Source organism: Lepisma saccharinum, chromosome 12, assembly GCF_977018435.1.
Source record: "Lepisma saccharinum chromosome 12, izLepSacc3.1, whole genome shotgun sequence".
Taxonomy (NCBI): domain Eukaryota; kingdom Metazoa; phylum Arthropoda; class Insecta; order Zygentoma; family Lepismatidae; genus Lepisma; species Lepisma saccharinum.
In genome coordinates this window covers 64,066,573-64,083,847 of record NC_139240.1, presented here as the reverse complement: position 1 = coordinate 64,083,847, position 17,275 = coordinate 64,066,573, and the positions used below count along the sequence as shown (strand labels likewise).

At 39.0% G+C, this 17,275-nt stretch overlaps 1 protein-coding gene across 1 annotated transcript in view; it reads right to left on the bottom strand.

The window, feature by feature from the left end:
• The window catches only part of LOC145996516 (serine protease inhibitor dipetalogastin-like), a 30,352-nt gene that overhangs the window by 11,780 nt on the left and 1,297 nt on the right, over window positions 1-17,275 (bottom strand). The window contains exons 2-5 of the mRNA XM_083133019.1: window positions 15,616-15,852; window positions 13,932-14,069; window positions 11,041-11,208; window positions 9,775-9,909 (exon numbers count right to left, since the gene is read on the bottom strand). Coding sequence (XP_082989145.1) covers window positions 9,775-9,909; window positions 11,041-11,208; window positions 13,932-14,069; window positions 15,616-15,852 — 678 coding nt within the window. The remainder of the gene's footprint in view (window positions 1-9,774; window positions 9,910-11,040; window positions 11,209-13,931; window positions 14,070-15,615; window positions 15,853-17,275) is intronic.

The window sequence follows — 17,275 nt, the reverse complement described above, 5'->3', positions numbered from 1 at the left end:
TTATAGTACGAGAGAAATCAAAAGAAACTCAACGACTGACTCGTGGCTCACTGTGATGACTAGAGCCCGGAAGTTCAGGCATTTATTTTCGTTAAAATAGGCAGGCAAAAAGGCATTTATAATGTGGAAAATAGGCACTAAAAATGAAAAAAAAGGCAAAATAAACCGAAAAAAGGCACATTTGGAAGTCGCTTACTTTTATCTATAATTTCTGGCAACATGTTAAAATCTACATTGGGAAGAGCATTTCAATTTTCTCCGTCTTGATAGCACATAACTACAAGGTGTTTTTTTTAATTACTCAACATTCATTGATAGTAGTCTGTCAGAGAGAATGTCTTTCATAATAGAAAATGATATTTCTACTTCGACAGAAGTTATTGGAGCATACATAAAACAAGCTAATGTAGCTGGACGCATTTCGGTAACAGCATTTTCACCTTTTAGAATATCACAAATTGTTTTCAATTGTTTCAAGTCCTCATTTGCACTCACTACCCGCTTGCACTTTTCCGCAACAGCTGACCCCTTTTCTCCTGGCACTTCCATCATATGCTGCATAGATTCCTCGTACATTTTCATGGATGCTACAAGGTGTTTTTTTAAGTTCTGTAATTGTAATTGTCTCTGGGAATGCACCATAATGTGCAAAAATAAACTTGAATAGCACAGGAGTTTTTTCACTTCACGAATTGAAGCCGCTTCATTTTCTGGAAGAGCATCTATCACCTCACTGATTTTTTCAAGGTTGTTAGCATAATATGTAGCTGCTGATATCCAGGTTCCCCATCTGGTCAAGACTGGTTGCGGAGGTAAACGAAGCTCAGATGCAACTTCCTTAAATTTTCGGGTTCGAGAGGGAATTTCAGAAATATCTTCTTTATGTTGGAAATCAACCTGTCCACTTCAGCAGTCAATCATGCACAAGGAAATGTTAACCGAAAGGCAATATCCTTATGTAACGCGACGTCCACTTATTTAACGTGCCTGACGTCATTCTGGTTCTACGCTACAATGGTAATGTCAGACCCACAAAAACAATTAAACAAATAAACAAAAGGCAATCATTAATAACCTATTTACCTTTTGTCCCAGGGTAAGTGCCATCAGTCGGAGCCCAAGAGATTACATAGGGTAGAACAAATCACACCACAGGGTTAGTTCTATATATACTGTAATTTCTATAAAAGAGCACATGCATAAACATTACATCATTGCCCATTTCACTCATACATTCACACACGCATTCGTATCTCGGCAATCCAAAAGACATGAGTAATTAGTACAATAATAGTTCGGCGGCATGTTTAAAGTTAGCTACATTAATTTAAACTGATCTTAATTTGACATTTACTTTTGCTTTCCGGGAAAACCATGTTCCGGTAGGATCTTAACCTGCACGACAAAAACACTACTCCTTTTATGTTGTTGTAATTGAATGTTAATCTTTATATTGTTACTTTTGCAGTTAACTAGGATCACTGTTATATGATTATATTGACAATTTATAGCGTCGTACAATCTGAATGTTAAATACTTTGGATAATTGAATAAATGAAAGCTGTACGGTTTTACATGTTAAAAATATAGTTGATGCAATTTAATCACCGTAATAAGCAATGTCTGTTCGAGATTTTTTATGTAATTAAGCGAGCTCCTTGGATGTCACGACGGGGCTAACGAAGCTTATCCATTTTCACGTCCATTCCGGCTTACCTTTGTCGGCTCTGACTGAAGTCCTCGTGGTGGAGTCGTGGATGTTTATCGGCGTGGTCAATAGATGGCTTCCGGGCGATAAGATTGGATCTCCGCATCTTCAAGGATTGGCAACTGGGTCGGACGCCCCCCCAGCAGGGCCTTTCTCTGTCTCTACTCCATCTTGATAGTACACAGACACGTGCGAAATAACACAACACGGAACGGTGCGACACACAAAGCGGATACTTTACGCGGGTGGTTCGCGAAAGATTGTGCACGATAACACGCCGAAGAAAATCTGAGTAAAACTGGTGTCTTCCGCTTCTCTGCGCGTCTATTTATTTGCTATTCAAAAGGTTCGTTACGGTACCTTCTCTGTCCCAGCGTTGGTAAATCGTCCTCAAGTCGTAGCCTCTTCTCCTGCTATCTTCACCCGTGTATTTGGAGTTCATTGACCCTTCTCCAAAAGCACCTCGAAGAGAGGTTACCCTAAGACCGGGCCTATTGTAACCTGCACGTTCGTTCCGAAGACAGTGCCAGGGAGTCTGTAGCTATTGTTATCCAGTCTAGCTGTTTAACCTTTAATATCGGGCTTAATTTATCTCCTATCAAATTCTACTTTGGGGATTTCGTCGATGATAATCTGCTGCTGGGCTGTCTTTAATTTGAGTTGAATCTGACCATTGGTAATAAAGTTGTATTTTTATATTTCTTTACCCGAGGCTCGGCCTCTTCTCTCGGGAAACAGGCTAGTCCTTCGCTCTCCGCCGTCCAACTCCCGGTGAACAGCCACAATCCAATGCATATTATTGCTTATTACGATGATTAATTGATTTACCTGATAATTAGCAAGATTTTATCGTTATAACATTCCCCTCTCCTTACACATGATTTTTTCTGAGCTTAAGATTATATGCGAAGGAGAAATTCATCAAAACACAATTAATAATTAACGTTAAATCTTGCCTAATTATTACACACAGGCGCTCGAATAGGGACTCGAACCCTGGAATATATAGTTGTCTTTCTCTACAGACTAAATTGCACTTTTCAATTAATTTTACATCATTACATTTAATATTAACCAAACATAAAATTGCAGGATTACTCAACATTCATTTGCAGTTCTTGACTCTGTAACATTGATCATTTAACAAACACCTTGCTAACACTTATGAGAATTATCCTATTATGTATGCATATACATATGTAAACTTACTACATTCACACTCTAAGTTATGATGAAAATTCACTCTTTGAGATATAGTTCAGAATTATTGAGTTATTACATAAAATATTTCTTATCATCAATTCAAACCTTTTAAAATACATGTTTCTTTACTAAATAATATCTATTCTGGGTAATAAGAATATAAATAATACGTTATTAATGTTGGCATTAACATAACATGATATATGCTCAGATATTGATATGTATATAGATATATATATATATATATATATAAGTTCTCAGTTTTTTGAATATTAATAATAATAATAATATCATAATTGTGTTAAATTATTTACACTAGTATGTGGAATAATTTACAAGTTTAAAGGCTCTTTCGATGTTCAGTACTCTAGGTTTTTTCTAGTTGTTGAAGCCACATCTTTCTCTTTTCTTGAGAACAGTTCCATTTTTTGAGGTTATCTATGTGCTGAGGTGTAGTTTCTTTGCCATTTTTGCAGTTTGTGAGTTTTAAGATGTTATTTCCTAATCTTCCACAACAAATATACGGTCCTTCGTATAGGTTAAAGAATTTACTTATCTTTTTATCAACTTGTGAGCTCGTATAGTGGCTTTTTATAAATACAAGATAATTTTCCTTGATTTCTTCCCCAATTTTACTACTTTTCTGGTTCCTCTTCTGTTTTAGTTCTCGGACTCTCGTTTCGGCAGCTATCAGTTTTTCTTTCCACGGTGTTTCTTGTCTTTCTTCTTTGATCCCTAAGTGCTGCAGAAGTGTACTATTGTTGTCTTGACCAAGAAAAAGTTCTGCGGGTGAGCTCCCCAGTGATGTGCATCTCAGATTCTCCGCCGACACGAGCCGAGCTGTCGTCGGAAGGTGTTAGTTTTCCGCTCTTGCGCCGTGGCTGTTATCCCGACGAGTACCTGACTGGTAATCTGGCGCGTTGGGATTGAGTCCCCTACTCGTTGATGGTTGAGGCCATTGTTCGTCAGTCTCTTGCTTCTCATTGTTGTAGGCGGTTCTTACTAAATGAATAGCTTGTGTTCTGCCTTCTTCCATACGATTGTCTTCCTCCCCGCGTGAAAATCGCATGTCGCCACGCCCTCGGTAACCTGCGTTTGTGTTCTGTCTGCCTCCACGGTAGTTTCCTCGATTCGAGCGTTTGGTATCCCTGTCTCGCTGTCTTGGAGGACTGTACTGCGATTGTTCTTGTCGATTGAATTGTTGTCGACGTCCATTGTATGTATTGCGTGTAGTCGCCATTTGCACTCGTGGAAAATTTTCTCCTCTCTTCCTATCAAAATTATTATTCCCTCTTCTGCTTGATTGATCTTCCCATCGATGTTTTTCGTTCTCCTTCAGCAAATCCATGTCTTCAAGGATAAGCGACATTCGGTCAAAATTTTCTAACACATCTCCTGTAAGCTGTCTCTGTACGTAGCTCGGGTACATAGCTCTGATGGCCGTGAGGATTTCTATCACTTCGGTTCCGGGCTTAAGCGAACGGAATTCATTCACCCTCTGCCAGAAGAACTGTTTGTATGTGAGCTTTCCGTTGACGTCGTACCGCTTGTTTCTTAACTGGGTAACCTTCCTCTCTACCAATGATCTGCACTGAAATTGTTCAATGAAAGCTTTTTCGAAGGTGCTAAAGGTCTTGAACGCTGGTACCTGGTGGTCTAACCAAATGCGTGCGGAACCGCGAAGAAGTTTCTGGATGAGCTTCAGGTGATCCTCTTCGTGAATCCCATATAAAATGCAATCTCTTTTGAATTCTTGAAGAAACGTGGATGGCAAAGTTTCTGTCTTCTCTTGGTCGAAAATCATAAAGTTGTCCAGTGAAAACTTCGAGAAGATGGCACGCCTGCCTATTTCCGAGGTGGCTACACTGGTCTGTACCACGGAGTGGCCTCGCGAGCAACTGCTATCCTGCTCCATGACGTCATCGCCTGTGGACTGACTCCCCGATCGAGATGGTTCCTGCGCTAATGTCGCCAGGGGCGTTGTTTCTCGCTGGTCTTCCTCGTTCCTTGTTCGTGGTGACGTAATAACGATTGAAGAAGTCTCTCTCTGCATCGTTTCTTTGATTCGTGTGACGTCTTGGCGTAAGTCTTGCGTCATGTTTTTTTATCTTCCTCCATTGCTGTTCTTCTGAGGTCATCTTTGTTTCGATTTGTCCAAATCTTTTTTCCACCATTCTGGAATCCACTGCAAGTCGACGATCAACCATTCGGAATTCCTCTTCCATTCTCTTTTCCACGTCATTCTTCTTTTCTTCTATCTTCTCTCCCAGGTGTGCCAGGTGTTCATGGATCTGCCTGACTTCAGTTTCCACTGTTTTTTCCAGGTTCTCAATGTCTTTCGAGTTATCACGATGTCTTTCAACACACTCTTCTTGGGCTTTTTTTATTTTCTCATCATTCTTTTTTAATGCTTGTAGAAACTGATCCATCATCTCTCGGTGTTGTTGTTCTTTCTCTCTTCTTCGCAATTCTTTTTGCCTTTCCTTCTCTTCCTCTTCCAATTTTCTCTTCTTCTCCTTCTCTTCTTCTTCCAATTTTCTCTTCTTCTCCTTCTCTTCTTCTTCCAATTTTCTCTTCTTCTCCTTCTCTTCTTCTTCCAATTTTTTCTTCTTCTCCTTCTCTTCTTCTTCCAATTTTCTCTTCTTCTCCTTCTCTTCTTCTTCCAATTTTCTCTTCTTCTCCTTCTCTTCTTCTTCCAATTTTTTCTTCTTCTCCTTCTCTTCTTCTTCCAATTTTCTCTTCTTTTCTTTCTCCTCTTTTCGACGTTCTTTCCCTTCTTCATGTTGCTTCATCATCGTAGTGAAGAGCGCCATTATCGCTTGAACATCCATGGTGCCTTGGGTTGGTAACACTGCCGTTGGCTGCTCACTTTCAGGGATAACGGTATTCTCCGGAGCACGGTTGCTTTCTCCTCCCTGGTCGCCTTCCAGTAACGTCACTTCCTCTACCTCCTTTGGATTGTCCATTTCTTCAATCTTCTTCCTTTGTCGAGTTATTCTCTCCATCACCCTTCTCCTCGGTCGTTATTCTCTCTCTCTTCTTCCTTGGATTCGATGCGTTCTCGTAGCGAGATATAAATTTCTCTTTTCTTTTTCATAAATAGACCCTACGGGGTTTTGCGTCTCCCCCCTTTACCATCCTTGATCGATGCTTAATCCTTATCGCCGCATAAAAAATCCAACATCTCTCGCTACGTAAATTACTTTAACCATTATTACTTCACGCCCACTATATATATTGCACAAACAATTAAATACTCTATTCACATGCTAACTATGCGTAAATACACTTAAATGCTCTAAACTAGAAAATTACTGATTATAGCAACACAAAGAACTAAACGCTTCATACTCTAGGCGTCCTGCGTGGTATTTTTTAACTGCAATAAGTGATGAATAATTGATTTTCTACCTCTATCAATCTCTTGGTTCCTGTCGAAGGCATGTAGGCACATAGCTCTATAACTGAATAATTATGGCACACTAAACTCATTTTTGCGACTATTAATAACTTCCTTCCAACTATCGACACTTATTTAAACTTCGGGCCTACTCGGGCATAATTATCGCATATTCGGGCCTACTCGGACCTACACGTCGAATGTTCGGGATTACACATCGAACCTACATGTCGCATGTTCGGGATTACACATCGAACCTACATGTCGCCATGTTCGGGCTTACTCGTCGAACCTACATGTCGCATGTTTGGGCGCCATCTTTTATGTAACGCGACGTCCACTTATTTAACGTGGCTGACGTCATTCTGGTTCTACGCTACAATGGTAATGTCAGACCCACAAAAACAATTAAACAAATAAACAAAAGGCAATCATTAATAACCTATTTACCTTTTGTCCCAGGGTAAGTGCCATCAGTCGGAGCCCAAGAGATTACATAGGGTAGAACAAATCACACCACAGGGTTAGTTCTATATATACTGTAATTTCTATAAAAGAGCACATGCATAAACATTACATCATTGCCCATTTCACTCATACATTCACACACGCATTCGTATCTCGGCAATCCAAAAGACATGAGTAATTAGTACAATAATAGTTCGGCGGCATGTTTAAAGTTAGCTACATTAATTTAAACTGATCTTAATTTGACATTTACTTTTGCTTTCCGGGAAAACCATGTTCCGGTAGGATCTTAACCTGCACGACAAAAACACTACTCCTTTTATGTTGTTGTAATTGAATGTTAATCTTTATATTGTTACTTTTGCTGTTAACTAGGATCACTGTTATATGATTATATTGACAATTTATAGCGTCGTACAATCTGAATGTTAAATACTTTGGATAATTGAATAAATGAAAGCTGTACGGTTTTACATGTTAAAAATATAGTTGATGCAATTTAATCACCGTAATAAGCAATGTCTGTTCGAGATTTTTTATGTAATTAAGCGAGCTCCTTGGATGTCACGACGGGGCTAACGAAGCTTATCCATTTTCACGTCCATTCCGGCTTACCTTTGTCGGCTCTGACTGAAGTCCTCGTGGTGGAGTCGTGGATGTTTATCGGCGTGGTCAATAGATGGCTTCCGGGCGATAAGATTGGATCTCCGCATCTTCAAGGATTGGCAACTGGGTCGGACGCCCCCCCAGCAGGGCCTTTCTCTGTCTCTACTCCATCTTGATAGTACACAGACACGTGCGAAATAACACAACACGGAACGGTGCGACACACAAAGCGGATACTTTACGCGGGTGGTTCGCGAAAGATTGTGCACGATAACACGCCGAAGAAAATCTGAGTAAAACTGGTGTCTTCCGCTTCTCTGCGCGTCTATTTATTTGCTATTCAAAAGGTTCGTTACGGTACCTTCTCTGTCCCAGCGTTGGTAAATCGTCCTCAAGTCGTAGCCTCTTCTCCTGCTATCTTCACCCGTGTATTTGGAGTTCATTGACCCTTCTCCAAAAACACCTCGAAGAGAGGTTACCCTAAGACCGGGCCTATTGTAACCTGCACGTTCGTTCCGAAGACAGTGCCAGGGAGTCTGTAGCTATTGTTATCCAGTCTAGCTGTTTAACCTTTAATATCGGGCTTAATTTATCTCCTATCAAATTCTACTTTGGGGATTTCGTCGATGATAATCTGCTGCTGGGCTGTCTTTAATTTGAGTTGAATCTGACCATTGGTAATAAAGTTGTATTTTTATATTTCTTTACCCGAGGCTCGGCCTCTTCTCTCGGGAAACAGGCTAGTCCTTCGCTCTCCGCCGTCCAACTCCCGGTGAACAGCCACAATCCAATGCATATTATTGCTTATTACGATGATTAATTGATTTACCTGATAATTAGCAAGATTTTATCGTTATATCCTAACTGAACATGAAATACATTTTTCTCACACTTTTCTCCTTCAGCAATGTTGAAACATGCATGAGTTCAATATTACTTAAATAAGGCGAAAATTATTCACATAATAAACGAAAGAAAAATAAATGCCAACAACGTTTTTTGGGAGAAAAATAATTTATATACACATTTTTATTAAAGGCAAAAAAGGCATTATAATTAAAAATAGGCAGTGGGGTCCCAAATAGGCAAAATAGGCAAAATAAAAAGGCTTCTAAAACATTCGAAACAACATGAGAAACGTATATCCGGAAAATTTTTATCAATATATGCAGTAGATAAAAAGAGGGGCATTTTGCCAAACTTCCGCGCTCTAGTGATGACCATTACACATCTCGTATGCTACACGGATTAAGGCTGAAATCTTAGACATCAAAGGAAGATGACTTGTCGAAACTATGACTGAAATATTAATAGAAAGGGACGCTCTAAACTACGAACATATATCCAATTGACAATGTCCAGTTCACTACAGGGTGAGCCAAAAGTCCCATTACCACATAGGTATGCAAGTCTGTGCTGTGGTATTGTTCGTAGTGATACTTAGTGGTTGCAGTTCTAAGTGGAAGTAGTAGTTGTGAGCAAATAGTGATTTGCCTTTCACTGTGTCATTACAGATAGTATGAACCATGGCTGATGAGTCAACGTATACCTTGGAGGAAAGGATTGTCATGAGCACCTAAACAGATGAGCGACCTCACACAGGAAAATCAATCCAAAGGGATTTTGTTGCAAGATTTAACAAGCCGACCCCACCAAAGCAAACGATATGGGAGAGAAAACTTTTCGAAACCGGTTCCATCAAAGACAGATTCCGCTCCGGACGCCCATCGACGAGAGCAGAAACGTGTGCTGAGGCTGCTGCATCCGTTGAAAGGTCACCAATAAAATCAGTCCGCAAGCGATCACAAGAATTGGGAGTTCAATACACAACATTATGCAGGCACATGAAACAAAATTTAGGGTTGAAACCATAACCTTCCCTCGTCGCAAAATACATAGGGGGTAATGCGACTTTTACTCCACTTTCTAATAAAGGACTTCAGATTCCGAGTGACTTTTCTCATACCGTAGAAAGTAGTCCAGTCTCTAATACCTATTACAGTCCCCCATAACAAAGCTCAGATTTAAATTCCAATTCTTAAGAAAGTAATTAAGATTCTAATTACTATCACATTTTTTAAGAAAGTAGTTCAGATTCCAATTCCTAAATGTAGTTTGTATTCCAATAGTACAGAATCTTTGAATTGTAGTATTATTTCGTACATTAGGATAAGTTAAAATTAATGCTATATTGTGAGGAAATATGATTGCTTACTCGTTATGACAAGAGATTAAGTGAAAGTAGAACACGAGAAAAATACAAAAGTATGTAATGGCAATGCATGCAAAGAATTCTATCTTCACTTGCAAGAACACTTGCATGAGTACAATGTCATAGTTCTTAAAAGAAAACATATACAGTGTATTAAAACCAATATAGTTTACTTACCTCTCATCATGAAATCTTGTCGGACACAATTAAGCTGCTCAATATTGGGGTAGGTTTTCATGTCTGATCCACAGACAGGGTCATAAACGGTATTGAATTCACAAGGACACGTTCCTTCAGAGGAGAGTTCAATAGCTGAAAAGCAAAAAACATAACCAGTGTTTCTGAAAAGAGTTGTTAGAGAAGATCAAGTCATCCTGAAAACTTTGTCAAATACAATGTCCGATTCTAACGAATAAAGAGCCATTTTGTCTATGCCGTTAATATGAACATTTAAAACGGAACACACCCCGCATGTGGTGGGGTTGTCATTGTGGCGGTGCAGGGAGCTAGAGGTTCCAAGTTAGAACCACGGTCAGGTATGGGATGTGTCATCGTGTTTCTCCCATGACCTATTTCAAGAGTTCATACTCATCGCCACTTGTTTTCTCATCTTTAGTATTCACCCTGATGTTAGCTTGCTCAAGTTCTTTTTTGGACAGTCAAATATTGTGTTTCACTTATCTCATTATTTCCCTGCTCATTTCTTTCTCATTGTCTTCGTTTCTTGTTCCCCTACTTTCGTAGGAGTTGTTGAATTTATTTATATTCACTTCCTATTTCCTCCTTCTTTTCCTTGTTCCCCTGCCTTTGCATTTGCATCTTCTTCATAATCACTTCCTACTTCCTCCTCCTTCTTTTTCCTTGTTCCCCTACCTTTGTACGTATTACATCTCGTTTATACTTACTTCATATTTCCTTCTCCTTCTTCTTTATTTCTTGTTTCACAAAGCCTCATTTAACCCAAATTTTACAAGCAATATAAAATAACGAAATGAGAAATATAAATCTAACGTTACCATTTCTATTATTCTACTTTGCTTACTATTTGCATTTATACTATTCTGCTTGTATATATACGTGTGTGTATATATATATGTATATATATATATATATATATATATATATATATAAATAAAACAAGGAAATCGTTTCTGGAGTCTCTTGGTCCAGCGACTTTAATTTTATCAGATTTTGAAAAAACCCTTTTCAGTAGACTTCCGAAATAAATCTGTTTAAAGACGTGACAGTCTGGATTTAGTGTAAAATTCCATGCTGACGTTTTCCCCACTGTGTGTATTTGTACGTAATTTAAGCATGAAAGCTCAAATATGCAATACACACTTTATTTTGAATTCATATGCACTATAGAACTTATCATATGCATTGAAACATAATTTATTTACATAAATACTTATATACTAGTTATAACCTGCAAATACTTACGTCTGTTTTGCAGATCGGAGACGCACTTCATGAACCAATAGTCTTTGTAGGTGAGGTTATCGGATCCACACACTGGGTTCTGGAGATGGGGCAGGTACTTTGACCAGCAGTACTCTACCACCCCATTTTCACACGCCCCTTCGTGAGCGGTTGCCAGCGGGGTCTTCTCTGAAAAGAGAAAATGGTTATCATTTTTCAAAATATTTTCTTGTGTCTACTGATACAGAACAAGGTTTTTCTTTATTTCCGTGTGGACGCGATATCTGTACGAGTTGTTTGACCACGTTGAAGGAGAACTAGCAGTATTTCCATCAGAATTAATGGCCAGAATAAAATCACAGGTAAACGCTGTTTTCCTGTTGTAGCTATTTTGCGCACTCTGGATCACCTGGGGCGAGGAGGGTAATTCATTCCTTGACCCGTGCGGAATGTTCAGCGCAAGTACGAGTGTCGCCTCCCAGCGGTGTATTCCAGAACCTCTTGCAGACAGTTATTCATAGCGCAAAAGGTTATCTGTGTGAGTTCAACATCTGCTTATAATCCGTTTATCTGTGATAAAACTGTTAAGCACATTTAACATAATATGTTTTTGCTTCAATAATACGGAGTAATAATAGTGCCAACAACAAAGACATATATATATATATATAAATTTAACGATAATAACCTAAATCTTTGAATACAATCAACATTTAAATATCAAACCAGGAAACAATCTAATAAATAAACAAGGCTAAAAATAAACTTAGAGGGTTACATTCTATTTTACTTACAGCCATCCACATCTACCAACACCTCATAGTTCTATTTCAGTTTTCGTTACTTTAAAACGGTTTTCTACTCCTCTAGGTTAATCTAGACGACGATGATGAATGATGAAGTGATGAAATGGATGATGAAATAAAAGCAGTAATATAACCACTTTACCAACGATTCATTACAGTACCATTAGATTTGCAGCGCCTGATGATAATCACTCCTCCAAGAGCGCGGTTCACTCACACTCACTCTTACTTACAACTGTTTGCATGTGAATATTTATAAAATCCTATGCATGTATAAAATTTCCAGTACGTTAAGAAAGAGTGATTCTATGAAAGACATTAAATATATATTTTTTTGTAATTCGAGAACACCATTATACACGGCCTTCCCTACAGACTCTCTAGACAGAGTGTAGTTTCGAGAATGCTATGGTTCAAGTCCTGATGGGAACGCCACTTTACTTCAAAGGAAGTTCCGAGAGATCAGTTTCTCTCTGAAAACCATATGTCAAGACCATTTGCATCCCAGTAAATCCTCCTCTCAAACCTTTCCCACCAATAGCGTCCGTTTTAGGAACTGACAGTGCTTGTCAAGTCCACGTGGAGTAAATGAGATGTTGCCAACTCAGTTTCTTTGGAGGTTTCAAAACGTGGCGTTGCGGTTACCTTTGCTAGGTTGTGCTATTGTGCTGTGCTATTTTCTGTTATACAGTATGGAGGCCTTGGGAGTATAACATCGCACTGAATGAATGGATGTCGAAAAACCGTTTGCAGAGAAACAGGTGCTGGCTCGAAACCAGATGCGCGTCCGGTTAGTTTCCTCTCGTCTAAAGACCAAATATTTGGGGGATCGTTGATAGGCTATGACAGCCATTGGCCACTCGCTTGCTAAGGGTAAGGGGTGACACCCCTGATAAATGAAGCACTAAACACAATTTCTTATAAAAACAGTTCTATCGACTGGACAGCAGTAGCTTATACTGAGTCCGAAATCTGGGCTGTCTCACTATGTCACGTGGTCCTAGGCTAGGAATAGAAATATATTTACCAACTCCTAAGAAATCAGGTTGCCAACACATAAGAAATCAGGTTGCCAAATCATAAGAAATAAGGTTGCCAACTCATAACAAATCAAGTTGCCACCTCATAGGAAATCAGGTTGCCAACTCATTGGAAAAAAGGTTGCCAACTCATAAGAAATCAGGTTGCCAACTCCCCAATCAGCATCATCATCTCACTGATATGAATAATAAGACTTCAGGCTTCACAGATAGCTTAGCTAGCCTAGAATATACGCTCCTGTTGGACAGGTAGGGTGAGGAAAGACAAAAGGAATGTTCGTTTACCTGTAGTTCTGCTGCAATCTCTTCTCCGCTTGTCCTCGTTGCGATAAAACGGACGAAGGAGTAACTCCGGGCTCCAAACTCTGTACTTTCGTAGACCGATATTCTAAACGATAACTTTAACTTCCCGATCGTTCGTTCGCTCCTTTTTCTAAACTTATGATGCCTGTGGAGCTCTCTCGCGATAACCGGATTCAACGTAAACTGAAAACAACTAGAAACGGAGATCTCTTGTAACTACTTCATCTGAAAGAAAACGGAAGACAACTAAGCAAGATAAATTCTCTCGCGACCTACTTAAATGAAATTCGAACTATCGACTGACTTGATCGCGTCCTTTTGCAACGGTGGATCTGAGGAAAAACGCTGATTTCCTGATTTTCATCCTGTGTCGGCCTAATGCAATGTCAGCGGTTGTTTTCCAACTCTGCTGAAGGTCGCTGTCGTAATTAGCTTTTAAGAAGCTCTTTTCCAATTCTTCAGCGGGACCCTTTTATAACATGATTAGCTTATTTATTTATGATACCCGGGTCCTAGGTTCGACTCACGCCTGCGGAGTGATACGCTCTAGAGCTGCGTAAAATTTACCGAACTGCCGTTCGAATTAGTTCTCGAACTTTACGCCGCACCAAATCATACTGGCACCGGTTCATGCGTAAACATCAGAATGCGACGGGTAAAATTTTTAACAGTTTTAGTTGAAAACAAGAGTGGAAATGAATAGTCAGTGGCTATTCAGACACACTTATGTAAATAAACTTTGAATTATTCACAGATTAATCACCTGAGAAAGCGTCGTGTATACAAGCCATAGCTAGTTTGCTAGGATAGGTGATATTGTCTGTCCCACACATTAGCTCCTCTTTGATGTTGACCACGGCCTCGTGACAGACGCAAGGGTATGAGAATTGCAAGGTTAAGTCTGAAATAGAGAATAGATGTAATGCTATATATTCAGGGCTGCTTAATTCGTTGGAATGGTCACATGAATGCAACCTTCATGATAAATGAACATGGGCAAATCAAGCATGTGGGTACTTTCAAGTATCTGGTACTCACCAAGGGTTGCTATTTACCAAGTCTCACTAAAGAGATGGGTACAAAATAATGTAGGCAGTCTCACACTTTTATATCCACAAATTTCAAAGTATGTTGCAAAATTACAGCTATTAACACGATACAAGAAATTGAACAGGAAATTATATATCTTGAATGAAGAAATAGGAACATACGATTGTGATTTTGTAATGCCAATAAACAAAAATACACGATAACCTTTAGTTAAATTAGTAATTTTCACTATATTCTTTAGCTAGAGTTAGTAAAAAAATGCTAGCGAAGAATAATTTGTTTATGGTACAGAAAGTAGACATGAAAACATTGATTGATTGATTTAGTTGGTGTTTTAAGTCCACAGTAAGGCTAATCGGGACTGGACCTACAGACCTTTAGGATCCCAAGAGTCTCGATCGATATACCCAAATGTAACACGAAATTTTAACCTTCCTTGAAGTAATGGATACTGTTTGGATTCGAAAAAAGTTATTTATGTTGAAAAAAAACAACTTAAAAATTACCTTACGCAAGCATGCGTGCTTCCCATAGGCAAGGTATTCTCTGTTGACAAGCGACTGTAAATATTGTAGACTAGTGGGAATTAATGTAGAAGTAAATCGGAACCTTAGTAGAATGCATTTAGGGACTTTATTTTAATGCTAAGAGAACCAAACCTGGCCTGCCTAACCTAATTATGAAAGCATATATTGAACAAAATCTTAAGTAATCGCTAAAACTCCGCAGTATGTGTTAGCAGACGTAAATCGATATCGAACTATGTAAAAATTGCATTCGTAGCATGATGAAATCGCAATAAAACAAAAGGAACATGGACCGTCATGTGGTTCGTTGAAGAAGCCACGAAGATAAACTGTTGCAGTGGACGCTCCTATGTTGCATCCGTTACAGGTTTCACATGAAAACTGTTGGCATATTTACACTGGTAATGAAATGCATACGATGACTTTCTACAGTCAGAAGTTTCGGGCATAAAACCATGCTACTTTCACAAATAATTTAATTTTCACCAACGCACTACACAAGATAAGCCCAATCTAGGTTACGTCAATTGCCACACATTAAATATTGTTTTCTTGGTGCACTATTCAAGTTATACCACATATCCACCAGAAAATAGAGTCCCTGTCGTGGTCTCAATTCTTATGTATTGAATCTTGCATTGACTGTATTTAGACCATTGGCAGAAACGTAATGTTATGCTGAAATGTACCTTGTAATTTATGAAAATAAATATTTGCTAATTATTATGACGAGGAAATTAGTTTTGTATAGTTCTAAGCAAACATTCTAAGTAAACTTTTCGAATACAAATCACCGAAAATAAAGTTAGATGATTAGTATCTTAATCTTTCTACCAAGCATGAAGAAATGTTAGCAAAAAAAAATCATACTTTGCTCAGGATGGGCAGCAGAGACACAAATTAGATGTCGAACGTTCAAATAGTTCTTCCCATCAGAACCGCAAACCATTTCTTGAATATTGGGGTACTGGCAACCTTGGTAGACAAGCATGGGAACAGCCATCTGAGGCTGGTGGAACTGTTCTGTGCCACCACCGTTCTGCACCTGTTCTCCACCACCGCTACTGTGAGGGACGCTGTTGTCATGGCAAGCGATAAGCGAGGAAGCTGGAAGAAGAAAAAAAAACAAAAACAATCAGTTCACTTTGTGCTCAGATGGGATAACTGGTACTGGAGCTCAAGCACATACCCAAGATTCTTTAGGGGCTGGTGGCAGCTTAGGAAATGTAGGAAAGAATCCGATCCGAGATTCCGTTCTATGTTAGATGCAACCACCAACGCTATGGTGGTATTGCAGCTAGACGTACAATTGAGGACTAAAAGTGGTAAACGTTGTAAGTGCCAAAAGCGAAAGTGTTGGGAAATAGCATCGTTCCGCACATCAGCCCGTAAAAACGTGCGCACTAGTGACCTCTTTACACGCCCTTTGAACTACTTAGAGGGCTACCAGCCAATTTGCACGTTTACCACATTATAAAGCATGGCACATTTCACAGTTTAACGTGGAAAACGGTGTTTGAATTATTGTGGCACTTACAGCGTTTACCAATTTTATGTGGAGTTGCAATATGATGGACATTGGCGTAGCAACACATCGCGAGGCCCTGGACGAGATTAGAATGCGAGGCCCCCATCCGTTCTTTAAATTTCAAATCTCAATGTGAGTGAATCGATACTAAATCTTCAATGATACGTCAATAAATTATCATATTGAAAAAATAATAAATTCAGACGAAAATGATATTTAATAATTCTACTTAACCTAAAAATGTATTTCTCTGTTTTCCTGAGCTGAAATCTGAAGCTGTAGGAAGGAAAGAACAGCTGCTAATGTTATCCTTGAGGGTAAAACAACGCAAGCATTTAAATGCCACAGCTGCTTTACTGTTAACATATTAGAATCGGGAGTGCATTTAATTCAAGAAAATATAAAAATGGGTAAAAATGTCCAAGGAAGTTATCGTGAATCTTTACGTAAATGTTTCACATCAGAAATACGACAAAAATTTTTACTTTTTTCTGGCCCTTTAGTCTTAGGGCCCGCCCGCCTGTATGTTACGTCCCGCCCGCCTGTATGTTACGTAACTGATTTGGCGTATTCGTTCAAATTATAACATTTAACTAGAATTTAAAGCCAGATAAAAACAGAATGCTTTAATTTTTTGCCCACAAAAATTAACCTTTTCCATCTTTCTATCTCACTTCCATTTTTGACATCTTTCGTATCAAATCCATGGGACGCGAGGGCCCGTACGGTCGCCCACGACGTCACTGATGATGGACCAAAGTAAGGGGAAAAATCAACTCACCAATTGACCTCCATGACCCTACAATCACCATCACAGTCGCACACAGACAAAGGCTGTCACACAGGGTATAGCTTTATACTTATTGTTTACATTGAATTCTCAAAAGTATTCGAATAGTACTGTATTCCGCAAATTAACAAAGTTTTTAAATTTCCCTTAATTTTCTTACAGCACAATTGAACGATCATGACAATTCTATTGGAACAAGGGTTCTCGGTTAC